This window comes from Bos grunniens, chromosome 10 (assembly GCF_055505025.1).
Source record: "Bos grunniens cultivar Pamir isolate PY7600 chromosome 10, Bosgru_T2T1.0, whole genome shotgun sequence".
NCBI classification, from domain to species: domain Eukaryota; kingdom Metazoa; phylum Chordata; class Mammalia; order Artiodactyla; family Bovidae; genus Bos; species Bos grunniens.
In genome coordinates, this window is record NC_141174.1 from 91,570,206 (window position 1) to 91,593,482 (window position 23,277).

Consider the following 23,277-nt stretch of genomic DNA (forward strand, 5'->3'; position numbering starts at 1 on the left):
CAGGGATGGGAAAAGTGACATGACCTCCCCTCTGGCTGTTGGCCTAGCCTGCTTTGAAGAAGGACGGAGCCCTCATGGGTAACAAACAGGTTCAAGCAGCTTTCACTCTCTTACAGATGGGTAGACGACAAGGTGTGAAAGTGAAGTGCAAGCGTTAGTCGCTCAGTTGTATCTGACTCTTTGCAATCCCATGGACTGTAGCCCACCGGCTCCTCTGTCCGTGGAATTCGCCAGGCAAGAATATTGGAGTGGGTAGCCATTCCCTTCTCCGGGGGATCTTCCCAACCCAGGGATCAAACCCAGGTCTCCTGCACTGCAGGCAGATTCTTTAACATCTGAGCCACCAGGGAAGCACAGATTGGAGACAATAAGGTGTACTCACAGAATTCTGAGCCAGTCATTCCTTGTGGGTGCTCTGTTTTGGGTGGATTGTTTTAAGGTTTTAGAAACTCATTTAGGTGATCCTGTATTCAGAGACCTAGCCTTCCTCTCTGTAAAGGGTCTCCTCAAAATCAATCCTCCATACAGAAGTCCTTCCTCAGCCACAGTTTCCCTTTCTATGTTTCAGCTACCCACAGTCAGCAATGGTCCAAAAATATCAAAAGGAAAATTTCAGAATTGGGTTTCCAACCGCATACCATTCAGAGCAGCATGATCAAATTTTGCAGCACGCTGCTCCGTCCCACCCCACGTGGACATCGTTTGCTCCTGGCACCCAACCACCACCATCACCCCAGCTCCAGACCCAGGGCCACCCAAAGCTGACGACGCTCCTCCTGACACAGTGTCAGGTCTAGAGTAGTCTACGTCACAGTGTCAGGGCATCTACATCCCTTTGTCTCACGTCGCAGGCACTTTACCATCTCACAGGAGCACAAGAAGAGTGAATGTAATGCAGTAAGACGCTTGGAGCTCGCCACCACCAGACAGTCCATGAGCCCCAGCAAAAGATCCTGCCGGGCGCTGTGGAGACTCCTCGAGCCGCAACTAAGACCTGAACAGCCAATTAAGGAAACACGCTTGTTTTTAAAAAAGGTATTTTGAGAAAGAGATCACATTCACACAACTTATCACAGTATATTGTTGTAACTGTTCTGTTTGTGTTATTAGTTATTGTTGTTAATCTCTTACTGTGCCCAACTTGTAAATTAAACTTTACTGTACATATGTGTATATTGGAAAAAACATAGCATGTAATAGGGTTCAGTACTATCTGTGATTTCAGGGAACCACTGGGGGTCCTGCAAAATATCTGTGTATAAGAATGGACTACTGTACTCTGGATCCCTGCCCCGACAGATAGCTTTATTTATTTAGCATTAAATACCTTTTTTTTTTTTTTCTGCATACCATCCCAGACACCAAATTATGCTCAGCAATTTGGACAGCTTACAAATGTAAATTAAAAACTTTCTTTTTGACTAATAGAAAAATAAACTAATAATCTTCAAAAACATAACAATCAATATTCTATGACAAAATATTATTTAAAAGATCAAAATAACATCGAATAGACCTCCAAAAAGGTTGAAACCTGTCTTCAAACCCTTCCCTTCAAAAACTAGCTAAACAGAATCCATGTCTCCATTTCTAAATTACCAGAAAAGAGAATCTGACATTACTTGAGTCTCATTTCTCCCCCTGACCAGGGTCAGAGTAGCCCAACTTGTGAGTCAGAACACAACCATCCAGAGGAGAACTGACCTAGAAGTCAGTCCTTCTAAATTAATTAGAAGGCAATTAATTTTCTGATAATAGTAAACAGATTTTAATAGGGCTTTGAGACCCCAAAGTATAGATACCAAGGTATCAAGATAGGCCATGCTAAGGCCTAAATGAAAGAAGTGTTTGTCTTTATCATAAAATGGAAAGTTAAAGCTGGAATACACAGGGGTAGTCAGATGCAGCTGATATTTAATGGAAAAAGGTCAGGTCAATTCAGTTCAGTTGCTCAGTCGTGTTCAACTCTTTGCGAACCCATGGACTGCAGCACGCCAGGCCTCCCTGTCCATCATCAACTCCCAGAGTTTACTCAAACTCATGCCCATTGAGTTAGTGATGCCATCCAACCATCTCACTCTCTGTTGTCCCCTTCTCCACCTGCCTTCAATCTTTCCCAGCATCAGGGTCTTTTCAAATGAGTCAGCTCTTTGCATCAGGTGGCCAAAGTATTTCAGCTTCAACATGAGTCCTTCCAATGAATATTCAGGACTGATTTCCCTTAGGATGGACTCTATACAGTCAGCAAAAACAAGCCCGGGAGCTGACTGTGGCTCAGATAATGAACTCCTTATTGCCAAATTCAGACTTAAATTGAAGGAAGTAGGGAAAACCACGAGACCGTTCAGGTATGACCTAAATCAAATCCCTAACGATTATACAGTGGAAGTGAGAAATAGATTTAAGGGACTAGGTCTGACAGAGTAACTGATGAACTATGGACGGAGGTTCGTGACACTGTACAGAAGACAGGGATCAAGACTATCCCCAAGAAAAAAGCAATGCCAAGGTGAGAGCTGGGGCCATATAGAGCTGCTGGGATGGAAGCAGCAACAGTACAAACCATGCCGCCTAGTGCCCAATGGTAATGACAAGTGCATCCTTACCAGGAAACTGTTTTAAAACAAACAACAGCTTTATGGTGATAAAACTCACGTACCATACAATTCACCCACTTAAAGTGTGTAATTCACTGGTTTTTAGTATATTCACAGAGTTGTGCAACCATAACCACGATCAAGTTTAAACATTTACATTACCTTAAAATTAACCCCACATCCCTTAAGTCCTCCTATGATTCCTCCCTGATCTCCCTCTATGGAACCTCTAACCTACTTTCTGTCTCCAAAGACTTGCCTATTCTGGACATTTCACATAAATGGAAATATACAATCTGTGATCCTTTGTGTCTGCCTTTCACATAGCATACTGTTTTGAAAGTTCATTGTTTCATGTTTTATCAAAAATCAGTATTTTATTCCTTTTTTGGTTGAATAACATTCCATTGATGAATATACCACATTTTCTTTATTCATTCAATAGTTACACATTTCAGGTATTTGCACTTTTTGACCATTATGAATACTGCTGCTAGGAGCACTTGGGTACAAGTTTTTATGCGATATATGTGTTCTCTTCATATTTATCTAGAGGTGGAATTGCTGGGTCATATGGTAACTCTATGTGTAACTGTTTGATGAATTGCCAGATTGTTTTCCAAAGCAGTTGCACCATGTTGCATTATGCATTTTGCAACAGTAGTATATGGGGATTATGATTTTTCCATATTCTCACCAACACTTGTTATTATATGTCTTTTTGATTATAGTCACCCTAGCAAATTTGGAAAACTCATCAGTGGCCACAGGACTGGAAAAGGTCAGTTTGCATTCCAATCCCAAAGAAAGGCAAGCCAAAGAATGCTCAAACTACCGCACAATTGCACTCATCTCACACACTAGTAAAGTAATGCTTAAAATTCTCCAAGCCAGGCTTCAGCAATACGTGAACCATGAACTTCCAGATGTTCAAGCTGGTTTTAGAAAAGGCAGAAGAACCAGAGATCAAATTGCCAACATCCGCTGGACCATCGAAAAAGCAAGAGTTCCAGAAAAACATCTATTTCTGATTTATTGACTATGCCAAAGCCTTTGACTGTGTGGATCACAATAAACTGGGGAAAATTCTGAAAGAGATGGGAATACCAGACCACCTGATCTGCCTCTTGAGAAACCTGTATGCAGGTCAGGAAGCAGCAGTTAGAACTGGACATGGAACAACAGACTGGTTCCAAATAAGAAAAGGAGTACGTCAAGGTTGTATATTGTCACCCCGCTTATTTAACTTATACGCAGAGTATATCATGAGAAACGCTGAGCTGGAGGAAGTACAAGCTGGAATCAAGATTGCTGGGAGTAATATCAATAACCTCAGATATGCAGATGACACCACCCTTATGGCAGAAAGTGAAGAGGAACTAAAAAGCCTCTTGATGAAAGTGAAAAGTTGGCTTAAAACTCAACATTCAGAAAACTAAGATCATGGCATCTGGTCCCATCACTTCATGGCAAATAGATGGGGAAACAGTGGCTGACTTTATTTTTCTGGGCTCCAAAATCACTGGAGATGGTGACTGCAGTCAAAATTAAAAGACGCTTACTCCTTGGAAGGAAAGTTATGACCAACCTAGATAGCATATTAAAAAGCAGAGACATTACTTTGCCAACAAAGGTCCGTCTAGTCAAGGCTATGATTTTTTCAGTGGTTATGTATGGATGTGAGAGTTGGAGTAAAAAGAAAGCTGAGCGCCAAAGAATTGATGCTTTTGAACTGTGGTGTTAGAGAGTCCCTTGGACTGCAAGTAGGTCCAACCAGTCTATCCTAAAGGAGATCAGTCCTGGGTGTTCACTGGAAGGACTGATGTTGAAGCTGAAACTCCAATCCTTTGGCCACCTGATGCAAAGAGCTGACTCATTTGAAAAGTCCCTGACGCTGGGAAAGATTGAGGGCAGGAGCAGAAGGGGACAACAGAGGATGAGATGGTTGGATGACATCACCGACTCGATGGATATGGGTTTGGGTGGACTCTGGGAGTTGGTGATGGACAGGGAGGCCTGGCATGCTGCGGTTCATGGGGTTGCAAAGACACGACTGAGCAACTGAACTGAAGTGAAGCAGGTATGAAGTAGTACCTTATTGTGGTTCCGATTTATATTTCCCTGATAGCTAATGATGGTGAGCATCTTTCCGTGTGCTTATTGGACATGTGTATATCTTCCTTGGAGAACTGTTGATTCAGATCCTTTGCCCATTTTTAAGATGGATTATTTGTCTTTTTTATAATTATGTTGTATAGTTCACTGGATCAATTTTAAGGCATGGTTTTATAGGTCGTTCCTGACTACCTAAACCTACTTTTCCACAGTTCTCATGATTCTGTGAGCTACCAATATTCTTTGAATAAAACCATTTTCTCCTTAAACCTGTCACAGGTAGTTTCTATTGCAACTGAAAACCCTGACTGACAGACTCTGGAACCCAAAGCAGCACCTTCACCTAGAGAAAATCACTTACTTAAGGCTCTGCTTACGTAAGGCATTTGTTCAGTGGCAGTATTGTTACTAAAGCTTGGGTTTCTGAATTCATGATTTTAAATTCTTAAACTATGCAAACTCAGTTCCACAGCAATTTAGGGGATTGACAAGTGGAAACTTTAGCAGGCTGAGCAGCAAGTAGGAACTGGAGCAAAGAGAAAGAGAATAACCTTAAGAAGTGGCTGCCATTTCTTGCCATTTTCCTCCAAGATAAAGTAGGTTGTTGAATATTGTAAGTTATTCAGATGATAAGGCCCTGACTGATGCTGGTAGTCCTCTGCCTTGGTCCTGCATCTCTCTGTCAACAATCTAGGTTGCTATCCAGGGATTCCATGAGGATTTTCCTTCAAAGCATCCACATGTAAATAAAATAAGAGTCCAGATTCTATCAGCCTGAAACAGGAGGAAAGAGGGCAGGGCATAATCTTTAAAAGAATGACATAGCCCTTGAGGATGCAACATAAACGTTATACCCAACTAGGTCCAAGATGGAGAAAGATTCGACTCCCAGTAGATCTTGAGCCTCATTATATGCTCATTGTAATACATTAACACATTAAATGACACACTCATCAATGCCATGGCAGTTTCAAGGCTGACCATAAAAGGCCAAAGGGTGGATGGTGGCCCAAATCCTGGAAATCTCCACCCCTTCTCCAAGATAGCTAGAATAATCCTCCCACTCTTTAGCCTATGAAATTATCCAACCCCCAAAAACCAACCACCCCATATTTCACCGTTGAGATGCACTGCATTCTGTGTATGGACTGTGTATCTCTCTAAATGAATCTACTTCTTACCTATCACTTTGTATCTCGATGAATTCCTTCTGTACTGAGACAAAGAACCTGAACTTCAGCAAGTCCTGAGACCAAATGTGTGATCTCAATGAAAGACAGGGGTTCAAATCCCAATCTGAGTTTTGGCTGTGTTTGAGTCCCAACCCACATGTGCAAGCCCCAATGTGAGTTGCACAGTTTCAGGCCAAGTGAACTACACATTTGGTTATCAGGCAATTTCAGTTCAGATATAAACACTGCTAATTCTGTGCATGCTTTCCCCCCACCCCCATGCCTCTCTTGTATCCTGACTCTAAGGAGTCAAGGAAGTAAGAGTATGGCTCCCTCTCAGGGCCGGGAGTTTGGAGAAAGCTGCCTTCTGCACCTGTCCCCTCAGCTCTCCCCTCTGAGCAGGACAGACAGGGGCACAGCCACAGTGCCAGTCTGCCTGCAGTGCCCTCTCACTCCTCTTCCAAGTGCTCTCCTTCCCCTTCCTGGTCCCCTCTTCTCTCAGCAGGGTCTCTGAGATTCTACATTTGAAGGGAATTGTCCCGAAGGGAATTCAATCTAAAATAGATGCTGATAGGTTTAAACTATCAACTTTCTCAAAGACATTTGCATTTCTACACCATTAACCTCTTCTATTGACTTTCATCTTCCAAATTCAAAGCCCACTCTCAGTTCTCATTCTCCATGGCCCTGTTTGGGTGCCTAAGAACAAGATGCTCCACACCTAAGTGGTATCCATCTGAGAGGAGGAAACCTGAGATCCTGGAGTAAAACAGTTTGTTGTGCAAATCCCTCGCCTAACCACCATTTCTTAAGCACCTACTGTGTGCCTGACACTTTGCTCGAGCTGCTGGGGATGCAGCAGAGAAGAGAAGCAAGACCCTGCCCTCATGCAGTCTCCACTCTAGCGGGAGCAAAACCCAATAAATACACAAAAACATACCATTCAGACAGTGATAGTGCCGTGAAGAGGAATGTGAACCAGTGAGCGGAGGGATAGCAAAAGATGGGAAGACAGCCCGCTGGGCAGGCTGTCTAGCGTGCAAGCCTCTTGAAGAAAGTGACATTTGCACTGAAATGGATTTGGGGAAGAAGGGTCCCAGGAAGAGAAAACAGCAAGTTCCAGGAGGCAGGAACAGGCTTAGCACAGCACACAGGAGGTTCAGAAAGAAGCCAGCGTGGCTGGAATGCAGTGAACACAGCGGAAGGGTACAGGATGAGCCAATAAGTAAGCATGTCAGGTAGGGCCTTGGAAGCTATGGGGTTCCAAGAGAGGTTATCTTGCCCCAAGTCACATGGTTGATAAATGGCAGAGCCAGAATGTAAACCAGGTCTTTTCAATCATATCAAGTGTTTCTGCATTGTAATCTGGGTTATGCCCAAAATTGTGCTGGATGAAGAGAGGTTACTGAAGTCCTTCATGTAGATCCTAAAACTCTAAGAAGAGACAGACTGTTGTCTCACTCTCTCTCCTCATTCTCTCTTGAATTAAAAAAAAAAAAGAAACGGTATGAAAAATTCAGAGTGTATCATGCTAAATCAAATACAAATTCTGTCTTTTAAACAGAGAATCTGAATTTTATAGATATTACAAGTAAACATCTATTGAACATCTATCATACGATCCCATAGAGCATGCAGCAAAGTTATTTTGGTGTTGCTATGTTTGACCTTACGAAAATTCAAGCACACAGTATTGCCTAACATCTATTTTTAAACGTTAAGTCCTACTCTCCCTATTACATATTAGGAAACTTAATATAGCTGAGGTGCTAGTTAGGATTAGCTACTACATAGATTATCTGGGACTTTCATGCTTTGCTTATAAAAGGAGAAATAAATTGAAATAAATATTTTTAAAAGTAACTTTATACACTAATAAAAAAAGAAATTAGCTAATACAAACAGATGTGTGTACAGTCTTGAGATGAGCACTGAACTCATGAGAGTTCCAGCACTGGCTCTGCCAATAGACTAAGGTCATAATCCTAGTATACTTATTAGCCATCTGACGTTAGGTAAATACTCAAGATTCCCTTTTCTCGTCCATCAAATGGGGGTGAAAACAGTACCCTACCATAGAGCTACTGTGGAAATAACCCAAACTAACAAGTGACCATGAGTGGAATAGACTATCTATTCCTTGAGTTGATGTTGGTTTCCCTTCCTTCTCTGGGTCTCTTGTTCACTCATCAGAAGCATAAACAGGTCAGGGAAATGGTGCCAAAGTCCTGTCTAGAGTAAGTATCATCAGCAGCCAGGCTTTCCTGCAATATGTGGACCACAGGGCAATGACACCTTCTGCTGTAGGCAGATAGAGAAGTTGCTAGCAAGATGACTTGGAGACTGACAGAAAACTCCCAGGGAAATGAGCAAGGAGGCTTCAGAGACTAGGACTTGAAGGACCAGTATCCTATCAGAATCCCGCCTCTGCTCTCCAGGTCCAATTCATTTTACCAACACATTCACTTCAACTAAGTACGTGTGAAATTATTTGTTTAATGTCTGCCCTCTCCAGACTTCTAAAGGTTAGGAACTCTGTTCTCTTCACTCTTTCAGTTGTCATTGTTGTTGTTGTCCAGTCACTAAGTCACGTCTCACTCTCTGTACCCGTGGACTGCAGCTCGCCAGGCTTCCTGGTGCTTCACTACCTCCTGAGTTTGCTCAGATCTGAGTTTTCTCAGATTCATGTCCACTGAGTCAGTGATGCCATCCAACCATCTCATCCTCTGTCGTCCCCTTCTTCTCCTGCCTTCAATCTTCCCCAGCATCAGGGTCTTTTCCAATGAGCCAGTTCTTCACATCAGGTGGCCAAAGTAGTGGAGTTTCAGCTTCAGCATCAGTCCTTCCAATGAATATTCAGGGTTGATTTCCTTTAGGATCAACTGGTTTGATCTCCTTGCCATCCGAGGGACTCTCAACAGTCTTCTCCAACACCATTCCAGGTCTAATTTACTTTGCTTTGCACACAATAGGCCCTCAAAAATTATTTGTTGAATGAATGAGCCTTTTCTTATAGTAGATACATTTCTGAAATTCAAGGTGCCTCAAATTTGGCAAAGCTATCCTGTGGCATTGCTCCTCCTGCATCCATTTTGTTCCAAGTGGCCTGAAGGGGCCTTAAACTGATAACAACCTCCTCATGCAAGAACATACCCTGGAGATAGTCCTCAGAGTAAATTTCTGACATGACTTTCCCAACAGTTCTTGTGATCAATCATCACCCCCTCCTTCCAGGGCCTTCTCCTTTATGCACACCTTAGAAAAGACCCCTGGAAGTTAACCAAAGTCCCACTCATTTTGGTTTAAATTGACAGCTCCAACCTTAGCCCAAGAACCCACACCATTTTATTCATAGGCCTAATAAAGGCATGTATCTCAGATTCTGCCTCTCTCTCTACCTTGACCTCCCCATGTGGTCTCTTGAGGTATGCCATGCACTTCCTCCATGACTTCTCTTGCAGTTTTTTGCTGAACTGCTGCTCACCATCCAGCACTCTATGTTCCTCTTAATAAATGTTAATTTTACAAATTCATAATAGGAGGAAATTAATTTCATTTACAACTCAATGATTTTAAGTGCCCTAGTGAACTCAGCCAATAAGAAGAAATTTGTGATCAATGAAACTTTCGGTTTAGCTGTGTATTTTTTTTTTGTAAAGAGAAGTTTACCCAAACTAAGAAAACACAATAGTGACTCCATGAGAGGGCTTTGAGTGTTTAGAGTTTGGCAGCATTAATTAATCTTCCCATATATCTTAGACTTTATCAGACCAGGACATGGAATTTTGGAACTGAGTACATTCCAGTTGTCTTAATAGAGGACTTTACTCTGGGCAAAGAGTAAAGCCTATTCTTATCCATCCATCTATGATCTGGCTCAAAGGTTAGTCTAGGGGAGGTTTCCCAACAAGTCACAGAAGGGGGAAATGATAACCACAGACATCCTAATTGAACAATCCTTGGTACTTATCACTGTCCCCTCCAAGCTATTGTGTTTCCAGAGTCCTTGGCTATTGTCAATTGAAAAATGAATGGTCAGCAAGTAATGAAAGTCTATTTAATCTAACAGGTTCAACATCCCAACTAAATGTGCTTCTTGAGGGAGTCTGGATGACTTGCATTCACCTACTCATCCATCCATTCACTCATTATTCATAATGTTAACTTATTAATTCAACAAATATTCCCAGTCCTGAAGATCCTAAGTGATTCTGGATGAAAAAAAGAAAGCTGAGACAGAGCAGGAATTAGCACAAGAGCCAGAACCAGGAACTAAAGGATATGTAATCACATATTGTGTCTGGAATATCTTTCTGCCTAGCTTCAGGTTCACCTGGGCAGAATCTTTCTACATTTCATTTTAAGAAGACTATATGTCTTTTCTCTGCTGCTGCTGCTAAGTTGCTTCAGTCGTGTCCGACTCTGTGCGACCCCACAGACGGCAGCCCACCAGGCTCCCCCGTCCCTGGGATTCTCCAGGCAAGAACACTGGAGTGGGTTGCCATTTCCTTCTCCAATGCGTGAAAGTGAAAAGTGAAAGGGAAGTCGCTCAGTCATGTCTGACTCTTAGCGACCCCATGGACTGCAGCCTACCAGGTCCCTCCGCCCAGGGGATTTTCCAGGCAAGAGGACTGGAGTGGGGTGCCATTGCCTTCATTTGTTAATGCCCTTAGTGTAGTGCTTATGACATTATGTTGGAATTAACTGCTTCTTCTCACCAGGCTGTGAGCTTCTTTGGAAGGAACTGTGCCATCCAATCACATGACATAGGTCCCTCATGCCTATCACAGGGTCAAGCATATAGAATTTGTTATTAATGAACAGTTCTCTTGATTCCCAGTGAAGTTAGTGGGTTTCTAGGTATTATCCGGCTCATTCTTGTCCAGTATGGTATCCACTAGCCATCTGCGGCTCCTGATCACTTGAAATGTCACTCTGGGGTTGGGGGAGTTGGAGGGGCAAGAATTGAGATGTGTGATAAATGTAAAACACAAATTTCAAGACTTTGCATACAAAAAAATAAATTATCCCATTAAGAGTTTTTATATTTATTACATGTTGAAATGATAATACTTTGGATATTGAGTTAAATAAATATTAAAATTAATTTCACCTTTTTCTTTTTACTTTTTAATATAAATTTAAATTAAAAATTTTAAATTATACATGTGGTTCACATTATAGTGATTTTATTATCCAATAGAAATATTGGATTCTGTAAGTTTTGGAGTAGGAAGGAAGGGAGATTTGGTTACACTGTCTAAAATGAGTCAAGGCTTTAATTGAGCCTATGTTCAGAATATGTCAGGAAGATAAGACACCTTTTATTTGTTTTGGGAAAGTTCTATCAGTTAATGTGCTACATTTTAGTAGGTTTGCTGTTTCAAAGGAAAAGAAAAATCCAGCTCTTTCTGTAGTCCCCTATACTAAGTCAAAGTCTCACCAAGGGCATGTAATACCCGTGCAGCCAACACTTAAATAGCTCTTCAATTCCTGGCTTCAAGAGCCTCTGTTTTATCTTCTCTCCTCCCTCAGTCTCTGGCATCCTAAGCAGTCACCCGTCCCATCTCAGCCCTTTCCACTGACCTCAAAAGAGGGCTGTCTCAAATAACACCCTTGTCAAAACACCTAGGTAAGCACAGCAGTGGGAGACATCATATAAATAGATACATGGCAACAGAGTGCTCCACACTGATAAAACCATTTATAAACTCGCCTCACCTTCCGATACGGTTGTTTCTTATAATGATTAATTCAACATAAATGTCACTAATAATTTTAATTCTATCAGCTTTGCAGACCTTTTTAAACAGGCACTAAGCTTCCCTGGTAGCTCAGATGGTAAAGCGTTTGCCTACAATGCAGGAGACCCGGGTTCGATCCCTCGGTTGGGAAGATCCCCTGGAGAAGGAAATGGCAACCCACTCCAGTATTCTTGCCTGGAGACTTCCATGGACCAAGGAGCCTGGTGGGCTACAGTCCATGGGGTTGCAAAGAGTCAGACACGACTGAGCAACTTCACTTCACTTCACTTCAAGCTGCAAATGAAGGTAATTTTTAAGTTTTTGGTACTGCTACAACAAAAATCCTTTGTGCTTAAATACAGAAATTAAAACTGACCAACAAAAAAGATCCAAAACAAAAATTCTGAAAAATGTCCAAGTGATCTGTGAAAGTGTTAGTCACTTAGTCATGTCCAATTCTTTGTGACCCCATGGCATGTAGCGTGCTAGGTTCCTCTGTCCATGAGATTTCCCAGGCTAGAATACTGGAGCAGGTTGCCATTCCCTTCTCCAGGGGATCTTCCTGATCCAGGGATCAAACTTGGGTCTCCTGCATTGCAGGCGGATTCTTTACCACCTGAGCCACAAGGGAAGTCCCAGTGATCTGTGAGAAAGACCAAAAGCCAGGCTTCGTGAGACTACAGTCAGAAAAATAAAAAAATCATGAATGTCTATTTACATATCTCCCTCCACACTGGAGACCATAAACTTCGAACATTTAGTATAGCATTTGGCACACAGCAGGTGTTCAGTGAGTATATGAATATACAGAGATGCTTACTATTTAATGGGATAATGCCCTCCCTATGTTCTTCTTTTCTGAACCCTGAGTGGTATGGTAGGGAGAACCCAGCTTCCCATATTACTCAGAACAAAATCTGAAGACCTTACCATGGCCTACAAAGTCCTACATGATTTGCAACCCCACCACCTTTTAGACTCATTTCCCATTGAAGTGAAGTGAAGTGAAGTGAAGTGAAGTCGCTCAGTCATGTCCGACTCTTTGCGACCCCATGGACTATAGCCTACCAGGCTCCTCAGTCCACAGAATTTCCCAGGCAAGAGTACTGGAGTGGGTTGCCATTTCCTTCTCAGGGGATCTTCCCAACCCAGGGATCGAACCCTGGTCTCCCGCACTGCAGGCAGATGCTTTACCAGTCTGAGCCACCAGGGAAGCCCATTTCCCATTACTCTCCCCATATATATCTGCCCCAGCAACCTGACCTCCCTGTGTTCCTCAAACAAGCCACAAACATTCCTGCCCCAGCACCCTTGCACCAGCTCTCCTCTTTGACTAGAATACTCATTCTTCAGTCTCTACTCAAACGTCACCTCCTCACAGAGGCTTTCTTCACCACCTGATCCAAAACAGCGTAACCCTTCTCTGCTGTATTTGTCCTCCTATCACTTAATGCCACCTGATATACTACATATTTGCTTATTTGTCTCCCCAACCTGGAAAGCCACTCCCAGGAAGGCAGGGACTTACTTGGCTCCTTTTGTTCACTACTGTATCCTCTACGCCTGGTAAGTGCTGGGTGCATAGTAGGAGTTCAATACATAGTCGTTCAATGAATAAACAAATGAACATTGGAGTCCAGACACCTGGATCTAGTCTAATTCTGAGGCTAAAAAGTTGTGTAATTTCAAACAAATATCCCCTGACACTCAGTTTGAGTGTAAAAGGGTTGGTTGGGAAAAGATGTGTCTATAGCCTCTCCTAGCTCTCAAATCCTGCAGGTTTTATAGAGATGCTTTTAACATACAAATTTTGTATGAAGTTTTAGCAATATGAAAATCTTTTTCTAACACCCACAATCAATGAGCCCTCTGGACAGTTCATTATGATTTGAAGATGCTGCTCCAAAGGCCCAGGATGAAGCCTTTCCCGATCCCTGTAGGCAAGACAGACCCCAGGACTTCCCACCTACTCTGAGGTATTTTATACAGACCTTTCCTTCTTTAAATTTCATTTAACAGTTAATGACATAATTATGTTCATCTGTTTCTCCACCTAGAATGTGACTATCTTGAGGACAGTAACGGAATTTTAGTAATGTTTGTATCCCCATCACAGTCCATGGCTATAAGTAGGCATTCCATGAATGTTTAGCGAATGAATGAATACAGGAAAGCCAAGTGGAATAGGACCATTTCTTATACTGAAAATAGAGACATCTTTCTCCCCTCATTGATGAATGGTGGAGAGAAGGTAGTTTTACTGCCAATAATGTAAGAAACTACAACTTACTGGGAACCTACTAAAGGCAAAGCACTCTTACACATGTCCATATAGTTTATTTAATTCTATGACAACTTTATGAATTAGGAATTATCACTAACTACCCCTTTTCATACATCTGTAAAATTATACTGTTTTACAGATGAGGAGTACGGTGCTCAGAGAGGATAGAGAATTTGCCCATGATGGAATGGCAAAACGGAGTTTCCACTCAGGCTTCTCCCTGTCAACAATATTCGTATCACTGAATGATACATCAGAAAGATAACTCTCTGGTCCAGTATAAGTCCTGGTGTGTGTAATGGTTATCTTTTTCTACTTTAAAATTAAAGGTGATTCCACCCCCCCACCCAGGATTCAAAGGTGGCTATAGATAATTCTATATATTATTCCTGGAAGGACAAAGAAAAGATACACAATCAGATGATGCTTTGTATCTTTCAAATTTTAAAAAAATGAAGTTTTTTTTTCCTTATAATAAAGTGCACTATCTGTTCATTAGAGAAACAACAAAAAATACAGGTAAAAACAAAAGTTTAGTTGACATTACCTCATCACTCAGAGACAACCACTACTAACTTTTTTTAACCTTAAGGTTAATAAGTTACCATAACCTTTATTATGCTATTTATTATGTTAACCTTTACTAACCCTTTAAGCCTTTGTCCAATACATAATGTACTTTATGCTGCTGTTAAGTCACTTCAGTCGTGTCCGACTCTGTGCGACCCCAGAGACAGCAGCCCACCCGGCTCCGCCGTCCCCAGGACTCTCCCTTAAAGAAATGCAGACAATGTTTCCCCAGGACTCTCCCTTAAAGAAATGCAGACAATGTTTCCCCAGGACTCTCCCTTAAAGAAATGCAGACAATGTTTCCCCAGGACTCTCCCTTAAAGAAATGCAGACAATGTTTCCCCAGGACTCTCCCTTAAAGAAATGCAGACAATGTTTCCCCAGGACTCTCCCTTAAAGAAATGCAGACAATGTTTCTGCTCAAGAAGAGAAAAACTTCCACTGTTATTCCAAAAGAAGGGATCTTTCCTTTTCCTCTAATCTTTTCACGTAAAAGCTAGTTGGAGCCATTCAAGTTTCCTTATTGCAAGGAAGTATCTCTCCTCCAAAAGAAGGAAGGTGGCGGAAGTCTAACAGTGGCTGACAGGAAACAGACCCAGCATTTTCAGGCCTTATACCTCAGTAGATACGTAAAGCCTCAGTTTTCTCACATGTAGCAGGGCACTTACCTCACAGTGTGGCTGGGAGGGTTTAAAATGAGAAAACAGGGACTTCCTTGGTGGTCCAGTGGCTGGCACTCTACAGTCCCAGAGCAGGGGGCCGGTGTTCCATCCCTGGTCAGGGAACTATATCCCACATGCCATAACCAAGAGTTCACACGCCACAACTAAGACCTGGCACAGCCAAATAGGTGGATTAACTAATTAATTAAAATAAAACATTTTTTAAAATAGGTAAGATAAAATGAGAAAGCATATGCAAACACCTAGCACCTAGCCTGATAAAGAGTAAGGGAGCCCTCTCTTAACTCTAAAACTTGAATGGAGGAGCTGAGAGGAAGACTGTCTCCTTATTCTTGCCATAAATTAGAGAATATCCCTAGCTCTCAATTCTAGTCTCAGAAGAAAGAAGAACTTTAGGCCACATTTGCAAACTCATGCCCATCAAAATGGTTTGGGTTTTGATCACACTTCAAGGCAGAAGAAATTTAGGGACTCCCTATTCCCAGGAGTTCCTCCTGCCTGGCGTCTCTCTCCTGAAAGGAGCTATAGCTGCCACTTCCTTACCCGTGGCCCCCACCGTGGAGCAACCCCTACACATCTCCTTTCTCTCTGCTTCTGCCTCTCTGATCTAAGCCCTGCCCTAACCCAACTTTTCAATCTGCCAGTGAGTCTCATTAATACCACTCTGTTCTCCTAAATCCTGTTCAGAACTTTACTGATTTCTTGTTACTTACGTCATCAAATCCAAAAATTTTTTAATGGGATGGTTTTCAAGACCTCCATCATCATCTACCTCTTCCCTCATGCTTTCCTCCACTCTACTCATTCTGTTTGGCTTGGTGTCCACCTTACCATGTGTAGTCACAGCAGGCTGAAGCTTACTGCGGATAAATCAACTCTTTACCTGAAGACCCTGACCTCTGTCAAAAGGCAATGCAACCCCAAAGTGGTACTCTGAACTGCTGTCAGCTGCTCACATTTTAATTTTTTTTTTTGGGGGGGGGCGGGGGGGCGGGGAACGTGCATCGCATGGCATGTGGGATCTTGTTCCCTGACCAGGGATTAAACCTGCACCCCCTGCAGTGGAGTCTTAACCACTGGACCACCAGGGAAGTCCCAGCTGCTCACTTTTTAGCGTAAACAAGTTTTCAGATTCTCTGCGGGCAAATTTTGGTGGGGCAAGGATAGCGGGAGCCTGGACACCACTAAGGGAAAAGGGCTATCAAAGCTAGGGTGGACAGACGCGCCTTCCCAGTACAACCCAGGAACCGCACGTCCCTCCTCCTGCTCCATCTCCCAGATGCCTTCTCTTCTGCTGTCCCTTCCTGCACCTCTTGCCCATTCTCCAGGACCCACGTCATGCCTACCAATCTGGAAGGCAGTCACAGGCCTACACACCCTCCTGACCTTCCACAGCACCCAGGCTGTCCTTCCCACCGCTCTCGTGTATCTAGCACATCGTCTCACGGTCCCCATAGTGTTTCCTAACTTCTTCCAGAAAGTCTTTGAGGGCAGGGACTGGGCCTGCTCCCCACTGGGTAAACATGCGACCGACATTCCAGACATCTGGGGGACACTTCACCCTCAGCAGCGCCATTCTGTGGGCGATTTCAGCTCCAGCGCTGCTGGTCTCCGTTGGGAGCACTTTTACCTTTGGGGGACATGGGCTCTCTGGGGCTCTCTGCAGTGATGCACATCCATCTGTCACCTACCAAACCATTTACTGAAATAACAGATTTAGGAAGGGACACGACTGACTGATAAACCAAAAATCAAACAAATGAAAACCCTAAAACTAAAAACAAACAATAAAACCCCATACTCAAAGAGAACAAGGAAGAATAAAACCAAATTCAAATCGAGATGATTCCTGCTATTCTCATTTTTAGAGGCTACAAGAAAGAAGGCAGTGAGACGGAAATAGAGGGAGACATATCTGTATATAGTATTTCCTAATTGTATTCATGTGTGTTGAAATGTTTGCGACCAAAAAATCAAACAACAACAAAAACAGTATTTTAATAGCAGGGGTGACAAAAATTCAAACTTCTTTTCTCCAGAGAATATATGAGCCTTTGTACCAAAACGAAGTCGTCTTCTAGCGACTTAGGCCAGCACTAGACATTCAGGAGAGCTCCAGTCATTCGAAGTTTCCAGAAAAGCCTTCTCCGCCTGCCCCTCCCCCCGCAACACACACTCTCTTCTCTAGCTCAGGCTTTAAAGATTGTTCCTAGGCTTTGGGACAAATACAAACGTTCTGCACAACTGTGCAGTGAGGCAGGACCCAAGTAAATCCCCGGGAATAAACAAGAGCCGCACGTCACAAGGAGCTGGCTGGGTTGAGGGTTCGGTAATGAAGGAGGAGGGGTGGGGAGGGATGAACTCGGCGCTGCAGGCGAGCCTGTCACTCCAGCTGACAGCGAGCGCCTTCCAGCTCTTCACAAGGCAGCGCCCCCAGAGAAGGAGCGCTTAGCTCGAGGGAAACGAACGCGGGCGCCTAAGATAGGAAGGCAGGGTGCGGCACCGGCCCGCGCAGCGCCTGCCCGCCCCCGGCGGCCGCCCCCCGGGCCTGAGCGAGGGCCCGCGTACCTGGCGTCCGGCTCCGACTCCGACTCCGACTCCACGGCCGACTCGTCCTCCTCGCCCCCCGACTGCTCCTCGGCGTCCGGCGCCCGGGTCTCCTCCTCGTCGGCACCGAGGGCGCTCTCCGCGGCGTGGCTGCCGTCGCTGCTCGCCATCGCGCCTGCCGGGCCGGAGCTGGAGCCGGAGCCGCCCGCGCCGCGCCTGCTGTTCTCCCTCTGACGGCGCCTCCGGCCCGGCTCGGCGGCTCGGGTTCCCTCCCGGGGGCGGGTGGGCCCCGCGACTTTAAATAGAAGGCGTCAAGAGGTTTCGCCACCGAGCTGGGCCCGGGCTCGGCTTCTGTCTTCCCCGGCGTCTGCCAGTTTCCCCAGCCCTCCCCGCCCCAGTCCAGGCAACTTCCTGGCGGGCCTTTGGGCACCCGGCCCCTGCCTCTGCTCTAGAGTGGGTTCGGTAGGCTTTAGGGTTGGGGCCGAGCTGAGCTACTCAATGGGCCCTTATCCCAACCTAACAACTATTCTCTTACAGAGCAGAGCACTTCCTGCTAGTTCAGGCACTCGTAATTATCCCCTGCCAGCTCTGCTGCGGTAGGTTTAACTGATGCTGGTTTGGCTCTGAAGAGCTCGGATGGCTACCTAGCTTGCTCAAGGTCTCCTTGCTAGCAAAGCGACCGAATGGGAGACAAAGTCTGCCCATTTCAAAAGCCCAGTTTTGAACCCGTCTCCTTTTATATTTGCAAATCAATAAACTGTGTTCTCTTTCTCAGTGAGTGACCCTTGGATTATTCAGATAGGAAACTTTTATCTCCACAGATCTTAAACTATGAAGAGGAATAATTTCCCCTACATTGGCCAAAGTCGGTTTTGTCTGAAATTCAACCCAAAGGCCCAGATCATGCCGTGCCCATGCTTAAGATACTTCAATGGCTTTCCACTGCTCTAGGACTAAGCCCAAGCTCCTTGGGAAGATAAACGCTTAACAACTCACATCATAGCTGCCTCCTCTCTTCTTTAGAAGACAGGAGTTCTAACATATATCAAGTCACACCACCCTGTCTTTATTTACAAATTCCTCTCCCCTGAAACTTTCTTCCGGCCTTTATTTACCTGTATACTCATGATTCAAGACTGTACCCTGCTCTGGAATCCCCAGCTTAAGCTCAATACTCCTGCTTCAAATTCCCACATTATCCTATATTAAAATTGTGTCTCTTTCCCTGACTAGATCGTAAGTTTTTTACTCATCTTTGTCCCACTATCCCCATTTCTTACAAGCATGGAAGTTTAGCAAAGTACTTAGCATATATTAGGTGCTTAATCAATGTCCCCTGCACTGAAGAGACCAGGACCAAGACCAACTATGTACAAGTAGAGGTATCTTTGCAATACATATTTTTTTTTCATAAGGATGATTTTATGGCTAGAAGAGCTAACACTGATTTTTAATTACAGCAAATTCTATTAATAGAGTTGTTAAATATGATAAATGTAAATTAGGCAGTATTCCCCAGTAACATGAGCTTGTGTGTGTGCATTAGGTCTGTGAGGAAAAGACCTGCAGCTAGTTGAAACGCAGTTCAGAAGCATCAGCCAGGGGCCATGTGAGGGAAGACAGCAGTCTAGTCTTCCAGCGTTCACTAAATCAGGTTTAACATCAGAAATACGCCTTCTCTTACAGGAGCTAGGCTTTTGCATTAGTAACCCCAAATGTCTGCTCACTAGGACAAAAAGGAACCAATGACAGCTATGGGCATCTATTAAATATTAATCAAAACCACAGGTAGTCATTGTGTATTCCCTCCATTTAACTCAAAATTTGTTATGAACACTAACTACAGTCAACAAGACTTGTGAAGATCCTAGCTCAAACCAATCCAAAATTTAGAACTACAGTACAAACTGCATGTTTTAAACTTTCTGGCACTACTTTCTTAACGATGCAAATAAACAGAAATGGCCAGATCAATATAAACAGAAAATAAGAGAATGTATTATTCACAACACAAATAAGTAATTCATATTGAAAACAATTTAAAAGCCTAAAAACTTCTCATATATTGACATACCACTTATCTGACATATTTAGCAGTCACTAGTGCATAATCTTAGCTTTGATTTACAACTGGGTATTGATACCCAGTTTGTATTGATTTACAATTGGGTATAAATTTATTAACATTTTGATCTATTTGTTACAGCAATACAGCTGAAAAGCAGGAGCACTGAGATGGGGCTGCCAGGGGTCACTGAAAGCTGAGAAAACAGTGGCAGTGAAGATGTCCATGATAAATTCTGGGGTTTTACTAGGAAATATAATACTGTAGAGGGAGAATGCCCTAGACACCCGAGAGCTACACAGGATTATGGAGTACTATGGCTATTATTTATTGTTTATAATTATTACCTGGAGTCATTACTAGAATATTAATTAAATACAACACATTCTGATAAAGAAGAGTTGCACAGTATAAGATACAATTAAGAGAAATTTCCAGAAAAAAAAATTAGTATATTAAAGCTTAATTACTTCAAAAGCATTAATCACTAGTAAACTGAAAAATTCATCTGTGTGGAAAGCTTCATTCCTAATAATGCCAGAGAAATAGGTGCTGATGTGGCTAGTTGGCTTAACCAAAAATGAACTTGATTTCAAGATTCTCTGCATAATCTAAATAATTACACACAATAACCGGATTCAGTTCAGTTCCAGATGAGAATTACACCCTCAATCTCATCTCAGAAGCGAAGACTTCCACAGAAAAAAACAAACCACCCCCCCAAAAAAAAACATATCAACAATTTTCATATATAAACTTTATTCCATTTGATCATACAAAATTTTAAACTTAAAGAAAAAAATGAAAATATGCACCTTTTACAAGTCAAAAAGCAAGTCTTAGCATTTGAATTGGTCTGCAAAAAATCCAAATACATTAGAGGTAACAAACTGTGCCTCAGCAGGTCTTAAAAAAAGTTGTACACAGTCCTTTAGAAAAAGTTAGAACTGTTTTTTAAGATTATTTATATTTAAATTTACAGGCACTGACCAATTTACAAATATTTACACCAAAAACAACCTTAATAAACACTGTAGCTTTTTTAGCAGCCACCACTATTTCTTCTTGTGGAAAAGAAATACTAAAAAAGAAACCTTTACAAATGCTATGCTTTTATTTATAGTAATTTTATGTCTTATCTAGAACATTTTATAGTGGCTTACTACTGACAACTTCCAGTTTAGATTACAATCCTATAATTATACACAGATAAAACTCTGAATCTATCAATAGGATATAATCTCAATTTTGATCTTTCAGTTTCTGTTGCTTCATATCACAGGAAAAATAAAAGCAGGAAAATGGGAAGTAAAGCAAACGGGCATATTGCACTAAGCTATCATAAAGCACAGAGAACTTAATCTTTTTGAAATGTCTACACTGAACCAATTCTTCAAAACAATTCCCTAACTGCTGTATAATACAGAGTTAGTGCTCATATTACTAGTGCAAAATGTACTGTTGTTCAACACAAAATTTAAAGCAATCTTGAGTCCACCAAAGGCATGTGAGGTACTAATGAAATACTATTATGTACACAACCAGAGCCTCAGTCTTTCCTGATCAGTCAAGTGAGGGCTTAGGGCAACTGTCCAGTATCTCCTGCCTCTGTAGTTCTTTCAATGAAATCAAAGATGTCATTTTGCTTCAAGTAACTGAATAACTGACTCAAACCTTCACTTCACTAGAAGAGACTTAGGCAACAAACCATCTATTGAAGGTCCTACTTTAAGGATGTAGGAATCAGACCCTTTCCAAAAAAGTCCACATGTCTCTTCAGTGTTAGCATGTGGTACAATTAATTAAAGTTATAGCAAAAACCTTTTATTTGTTCGATAATTCCCCCAAAAATATTTTATCTGATCTCCTGAAAATTCATGCCATAATATTACTAACCATCAATGTAAACATTTTCAAAAATACATCTTTAAATCAAAGGGTTTTATTAGGAAACATCATAATAAAATATGCACTCTTTATATAAGTATGTCTTAAGAATAAAACATGAAAACAAGAACAATTAAAAAGAAACCACGATGAAGGTAGACAAAACGTATTATGATGTTACTACTGTTCTTTATTAAGAAATAGAGGCCAGTTATCTTTTCAGGATAGCAGCTCTTAAAGGTAGTATACTGTTCAAATCTTTTCTGTTTTTCAATCTGTGCCATGACTGGAAGAGAAAGAAAAAATCATTCTTAAAACCTAAAATATATGTGAAACAAAGGACTGAAAGGGGAGTTATTAGAATGTTAACAGTGATTTTCCTAGGCAGTAAAATTTGGGGTGACTTTTTTGTGTATGCTTTTAATCTCCCAAGTTTTTAGCAAGAGTAAAAGTATTGCTTCTGTCATCTGAAACAAAATGTTATTTAAAAATTTTACATCTGTATAGTTCGAATTCATTCATAAAGAAGTGCACACACAGGTGGTACAAAAAACAAGCAACTGACAACATTAACATTTATTCACAAATTTAGACGTCATTTAAAATATGAAAGTAATTAATACAAAAACTGGGTTTGAGAGAGTAGGGAAAGACTACTTCAATTATTTGATTGACTTATTTTGTATCTAGAAAGCTGTCAATTAAAAATTTTATTTATAAAGGAGAGAGTAAATAAAGCATTTTATACAATGAATCTAGAAGAGTGAATAGAATCTTTAAGAAGAAAAAAAAAGAAGGAAAATGAAATTCTTGTTTATAAGCTAAAAATTAGGCCCACTACCCAAAAATGTGGCTGCAATCTTTGAGGCTGTTCTCACTTCAATTGTTCAACTGACTAAAAATATTGGTTTTATACCTAAACAATCACAAGACATGTGGTGCTAGTAGTAAAGAACCCACCCACCAAAACAAGAGACTTAAGAGATGCGGGCTCAAGCCTGGGTCAGGAAGATCCCCTGGAGGAGGGCATGGCAATTGACTATAGTATTCTTGCCCAGAGAATCCCATGGACAGAGCAGCCTGGCAGACTATGGTCTACAGGGTTGCAGAGTCAGACACAACTGAAGCGACGTAGCATGCATGCAGGCCCACTCATTAATAAGAATGACAATGTAGAAATGCTATTTTTGAGTTCTCAATTTAATCTGATAGACAAAATATTCCCTCTTGGATACTTGGTTTGCCCTGCAGAATTCCATTTCATTAAAAATTTTCTATTCTGGTTGACAAACTGTGAGAGGGCCTAATTTGAAGGACAGCTTGTAATATGATACACTTGCATTTTTAATTATCATCAAAATACAATCTACTTGGTTATCTTGATAACAAAAAAACTAAACCTCTAAAATTCCTTGATCTCTTTCTTCTGTGAAGCACTCTCTTATACGTCTCAAAGTACATATTTCTATCAGTGTGTTTCTACTGTGTACTGTTGAATTACTTGAAGCTAGGAGTCAATCAATCTTAGCAAAATCACTGATGAATAAATTCATACTGCGGACTAGGGAGCTAAGGAATAAACTACAGTCTACATATATATGACTAAAGTGTAT

At 42.0% G+C, this 23,277-nt stretch overlaps 2 protein-coding genes across 22 annotated transcripts in view; both read right to left on the minus strand.

Moving 5' to 3' along the window:
• The window catches only part of CMYA5 (cardiomyopathy associated 5), a 98,362-nt gene extending 80,415 nt beyond the window's left edge, over window positions 1–17,947 (minus strand). For both annotated transcript variants that reach the window (XR_015135474.1, XM_086323081.1), the window contains exon 1: window positions 17,734–17,947. Coding sequence is in view for 1 of the 2 variants with exons in the window: in XM_086323081.1 (XP_086179207.1) it covers window positions 17,734–17,882 (149 nt within the window). In the remaining variant the exon portion in view is untranslated. The remainder of the gene's footprint in view (window positions 1–17,733) is intronic.
• A 2,572-nt stretch (window positions 17,948–20,519) lies between these two features.
• Window positions 20,520–23,277, minus strand: part of TENT2 (terminal nucleotidyltransferase 2) — a 60,680-nt gene continuing 57,922 nt past the window's right edge. For all 20 annotated transcript variants that reach the window (XR_015135484.1, XR_015135481.1, XR_015135483.1 and 17 more), the window contains one exon: window positions 20,520–21,950. Coding sequence is in view for 12 of the 20 variants with exons in the window: in XM_086323092.1 (XP_086179218.1) it covers window positions 21,876–21,950 (75 nt within the window). In the remaining 8 variants the exon portion in view is untranslated. The remainder of the gene's footprint in view (window positions 21,951–23,277) is intronic.